The sequence below is a fragment of the Notothenia coriiceps genome, unplaced genomic scaffold (assembly GCF_000735185.1).
Source record: "Notothenia coriiceps isolate Sejong01 unplaced genomic scaffold, NC01 NC01_scaffold00004067, whole genome shotgun sequence".
NCBI lineage: Eukaryota > Metazoa > Chordata > Actinopteri > Perciformes > Nototheniidae > Notothenia > Notothenia coriiceps.
In genome coordinates, this window is record NW_011336768.1 from 1 (window position 1) to 5,726 (window position 5,726).

At 42.5% G+C, this 5,726-nt stretch overlaps 1 protein-coding gene across 1 annotated transcript; it reads left to right on the plus strand.

The window, feature by feature from the left end:
* Positions 1–1,003: 1,003 nt before the first annotated feature.
* On the plus strand, positions 1,004–5,650 carry si:ch73-70k4.1 (FA core complex associated protein 20). The gene is made up of 3 exons (XM_010767102.1): positions 1,004–1,497; positions 2,169–2,237; positions 4,878–5,650. Exons 1-3 carry the CDS (start codon positions 1,004–1,006, stop codon positions 4,888–4,890), a joined length of 576 nt encoding a protein of 191 aa, XP_010765404.1. The 3' UTR covers positions 4,891–5,650.
* Positions 5,651–5,726: the final 76 nt, after the last annotated feature.

A 5,726-nucleotide genomic window follows, 5' to 3' on the forward strand; every position in this document is an offset into this window, starting at 1 on the left:
TCAGTATGTAGTGTCTCTACTTTAAAGAGTCCTCTCCTGCTGATGTTCAGGTGTATATCAGTATGTAGTGTCTCCACTTTAAAGAGTCCTCTCCTGCTGATGTTCAGGTGTACTGTATATTAGTATGTAGCATCTCTACTTTAAAGAGTCCTGTCCTGCTGATGTTCAGGTGTATATCAGTATGTAGTGTCTCTACTTTAAAGAGTGCTCTCCTGCTGATGTTCAGGTGTATATCAGTATGTAGTGTCTCCACTTTAAAGAGTCCTCTCCTGCTGATGTTCAGGTGTACTGTATATTAGTATGTAGCATCTCTACTTTAAAGAGTCCTCTCCTGCTGATGTTCAGGTGTATATCAGTATGTAGTGTCTCTACTTTAAAGAGTCCTCTCCTGCTGATGTTCAGGTGTATATCAGTATGTAGTGTCTCTACTTTAAAGAGTCCTCTCCTGCTGATGTTCAGGTGTATATCAGTATGTAGTGTCTCTACTTTAAAGAGTCCTCTCTCCTGCTGATGTTCAGGTGTATATCAGTATGCAGTGTCTCTACTTTAAAGAGTCCTCTCCTGCTGATGTTCAGGTGTATATCAGTATGTAGTGTCTCTACCGGGACATGTCTCCATGCTTCAATGTTCAAAAAGCTCTCTATTGTTCTCATACTGCCTGTGCTGCAGCACCTCTTTTCACCCTCTGTCTGAAACCAGAGCCCAGTCTGCTCTGATTGGTTAGCCGGCCAGCTCTGTAGTGGTTGGTCAACAGCTTAGAGATGTCCCGTCCCTTAGCCTATCACGTACAATGTGTTGGAGCGCAAGCCAATAGAAGCGCAAATGTTACATAGTGATGTCATTATGTTCAGGAAGTAAGCTTTTATATTCAAAGTGCTAACCTTTATCAAACCTCTGATGATGGATTGAATGTTGACAGTGTAGAAGCAGTACAGTGAGTTTCCACTCTCTGGTAATACAGAAAGGATGAGACCCTCCTGAACACAGCGGCCTTTATTACTTGATGTTTGAGATAGAACACATAATCATCCGTCCCAAGTTTTTCAAATTTTTTCCAGTTTTTCAGTTTGAACAAGACTTTTTCTTTCAGAGACCTGCAGCTGGACGGGTAGCGGAGCAGCGGTGGTGTGACCTCAGTAGAGAGGTGCTCCCCCTCCCTAGACCTTCCCCCCCCTCCCCTCTCAGGCAGCAGCAGCCCTCAGTGCTGTCCTCTCACTGCAGGCCCAGTGAACCCCCCACCCAAACAACAAGGCCCCCCCTCCACAGCTGGGAGGAGACACCATCACCCACCACACCCTCAGGTGATGGGGGAGACAGGTGGAGGAAAGAAGGAGAGACTGGAGCGCTCAACAGAGAGCAGGGGGGGGGCAGGAGGAAGGGTTCTCTGCAGAGGGTGGAGGAGCATAAAGAGGAGGGGGTACTGAGGACTGTTGGAGCTGCAGCAGGAGGGGAGGGGCTGCCCAGCTGTCCCATGTGCCTGCTGGAGTTCACTGTGGGGTGAGTGATGCTACACAGTTATCGCTTGTTGTGCCTTAACCAGGAATAACATCAGGATTCCTTCTCCTCCATCATTTCACATGTTTGGAGAATGTAGGCTTTCTGCCATTTGAATCACATTTATTTAATTTGATTAAACTCTATATGTGTTTAGTTACAAATAAATGAGTGGTGTTGCATGACAAACCAGTCAAATACATCTAAGTGTTTTATTCTTTATTATAACTTGTGGCAAAGGTGCTGTCATTCCCTGGGATTGCAATGCCAATACATAATATATATTGTATAATGTATAATATGCGCTGTAAAGGGTATTTGATTGTATGGTGATGTTCATATTGCGGTATCTGTCAATCATCTCCCACACTTCCTTAATGCATTTAGGTTTCCAGATGAAATATGAGCGTTAACACTGACAGCTTCAATATATATTTGTTTGTGTTAAGCCATTCAAAACCTTTTCCATTTATTCATAGGGTTATGATGGAACCACATTCAAAGCTTTTGAATAGTATAACTGAAGCTTTAAATGTGTGTGTGTCACAGCCTCACCTGTACACTCACACAGTCAGTACAGCAGGTTCACGCTGGATGTGATCACTTGGAGTCTTTAGTTTGTTTTTAACCGATGGCAAAGTGTGCACCAACAGATCTGCTTCTTCCTCTCTCAGCTCCACACAGATGGAGCGTGACGGCCACCTGGCCCGCTGTCTGTCTGAGGTCAACGTGGACATGAGCTGGTGAGAGGACAGGACACACACACACACACACACACACACACACACACACACACACACACACACACACACACACACACACACACACACACACACACACACACACACACACACACACGATCAGATGGTACACTGACGGAGCCCTCCTCCACTCTGGGTCCTGACTCAAAGTGACAGGTGCTCTTTGGACAGCAGACATGAACACTGGAAGAAGTTTCACAACTGAAGACACTGACACCAGGGCGCTTTGACTGCTCTGCTCACAAACAACGAAATGAAACTAGGCACAAAGCTGCTAAAGAAAAGGGCTGTTGAAATGAATTGAATGTAATGTTATAGATGTGTCTCTTGTAATGTTTAACAGATGAATTAAAGTGTGTTAACAGAGAGCTTCAGAGACACAGCCCGGCTTTTACTCCCGCTGGGAATATTCATGCTAAGCTAAGCTAACCACTTCATGTATTTTTGATTTGATCTTCTCAAGCACAGAAACATTTTTTAAAACTGCTTAAAGGTATAATATTGAACATCTCTGTATTAAAATGTCTATAAACGACGGGACCTATATTTGATTTTTCATTTCTGTATGTACTTACGTTTAGCTTGGTTTCTTGTAATTGCATCGTATCCCTTAAAACAGATGCCAGAAGCTGTCCTAATTGACTTTCTGTCCAGTTTGAATCAACGTATGAGAAAACACATTAAAGATCCCTCTGGTTTTTACTCTACTAACTTTAACTGCATGTCTGGACTTGAAGTTATCCGAGAAACATGCTGAGCTAACGTTAACTCAAGTGTTCACTGTTATTTTCTCCGTCTCAAATAACCACAGAACATGGTGTGAGGTGGTGAATGCTGGTTAGATGAGATTAGATATACTGGACACACACACACGCACAAAAAACTGTAGCATCTGCAAGAATGTTTCTGCCGTCGTGTGCAAAAAAAAGGGACTCTTCACGGAAAACCAGTATCATTTTTAATAATTACACATATTTACAAAGATATGGTGAAGCAAATTTAAGCATATCCAGCCAGCAAGATTTCCCACCAAGAATCATGGAGCGACTTCATTCATTTTCAGATAAAGAGTGTCTTATTTGATTTGGGATGGCCTTCACTCCTCTGGAAAGAGATGTCAAGGACTCCCAGTTCATCCATTGGTCCCTCAGGAAAAAACAAAAAAACAATGCCACTAATGTTTGTGCAAATAGACCAACAAAACATGGCATTAATAAAACGCAGCAAATGAGACGGAGTTCGGGGGGTTGACGGAGGAAGCTTCCTCGAATGTAAAGTGATTTTTTTCTTCTTGAAGTGAGTGTCTGTTGGTTGGTTGGTTGTCGCGGACTAATCTGTGACGGTTTTATTATCTCTCATGTCTCTATCTGTTTCTTCGCTGCCCGTAAAGGCCCTACAGCTAACTGAGACCATTTGACTCAGGATCAGCTAATTAATCCTATTATGTGCTTATCAAATTAGCACGGGTCAGATTTCATCAGCTAAAGCTCAGCCAATAAAGAGCTGCGCTGCTCAGACGTGGAGATGAACACAAAGCTCACTTCAGAGGCGATGACTCCTCTCTGTCGGGGCTTTAATCCCAGCTTGTAGTTGATATTCACAGATTTGATCTCGACCTTAGAACAGCACACGTCTCCAAAATGTGCTCAGTAATATGTTGCCTGCCGTGCATAAAGGAGGCAGGATATGGAGTTAAACCTGCCTGAAACGCCTTTATTCAAAGACATCATGGCTTGTGCATAGCTGTGGAGATGTACACTTTGATTTGATGCATTCTAACAGGAAGGAATGACCCAACAGCACCAAGGGTAAGGCTGGCTTTACACGGGGAATCACACACTTCTTCCTCACTGAAAACCATTGAAAACAAAACAAAAAACGTCCACATTTGAAGCTCACACGAACTCAAGAATACAAATACCAATACAGTACATCTTGTCAATACCTTAGTTTGTGTGATAGAAACAATCTGTCTTTTTCATTTAACCAAACTGCTCAGTGCATCAGTGTTCATTAAAGGTCTACATTAAAATATAGTCAAAAGTAGAACAAATAAGAAATCATAATTTCGATTAAAACACAAATCATAAAAAAACAAGACTAAGAATCTGAGGTGAGGTGGGGGGGGTTTGTGTTCATGTTTCTTGGCGTCTTATTTATTATTATTTGGCAGTATTGTTAATATTAAATACAGTTATTTCCTGGCTGTTTAAGTGCATATGGTTAAGTCTGGAAGCAGTTTGTGAATCCAGGCCTGGTCTGAAGAGGCTCTGCCATTCTATTGTTCCAATGTTTTTTATTTAGAAACCCTATAAGGGTCTTAAAAATGTCCCATTGGACTGAAAGCCCATTTGTCCCAAAACAAACAACCATCTATCACACTTATTAACATGCAGCATGACGGTTAAGGCATGTCCCGACCTTCTCTACCCATGATTGGCTTGATGTGATATTTTGACCCTCGGCCTAACCAATCTTACTCCTCGTGCCTGAACCTCAGCAATGAAGGCGACAGCTACTGGCCAATCAGATCAGGGCGCCTCGTGCCTATGCTACAGTCTCCAAAACAAAGCTGTTATTCTGCATTGAGATGATATAATAATGTCCTTCTCTTTGTTGCAGGGAGACTTTCTGAAGCAATGGTTATCTGTTCGGGGAAAACAGGCTTTTTGGTCCGATGGCAATTTTTTTTTTGGACTGTTTAGGTTTTACGAATCATGTCCGGTCAACCTTGGGCTCAGCAACACTCTCTTTCCTTTTATTCCTCATCCTATCAATTCTACACTTTAGTATTTAGTGAAATGGGTCACATTTCACATTATGTCATGAAATGTCTATGAGATGACCTGAGTTGTTACTCAGAAATATCATAAGAAATATAATTTATTTTGAGTTATTATAATGAAGTTTGTGTCCTTCAGTGTTACATTTAAAAATAAATCACACATGCCAAATGAGAGTGTTTTCTCCTTATGGTGAAAGATATCGCCCTGTGCTCCTGGCACCCACTCTTCTGTCCTTAGTTTCTCTTAGAAATAAAACCATGTAAAAATAACAATACATTTAAATATAATGTATCATTTCACAGGATGTGTGACTGAAAGAGTTGAGTCCTTCCATTGAACTCATAAAACCAAAGGAACAATGTAATAAGCAGCACTGGGCTGTAGTTGCCCCATGTGAAGCCAGCCTCAGAGCGGGGACGGAAACACAATGAGCCCAAAATGGAAACGGAGAAACTTTGCCACATAACCCACGGTTTTTTCGCCGAGCTGCAGAGAGTCCCGCTGGGCATCTGGTGAGGAAGAGGAAGAGTCTGAGCCGGACCCAGCCTCTCTGTGGAGGCTCTGTTTCTGAAGAGGAGCCACATCAGAGAGCCAACTGTTGCCTCGAAGAGCTGCAGTGTCTCTACTTTAAAGAGCCCTCTCCTGCTGGGAATAGGGCACAACTTACATTGACTGTAAGTGAGTG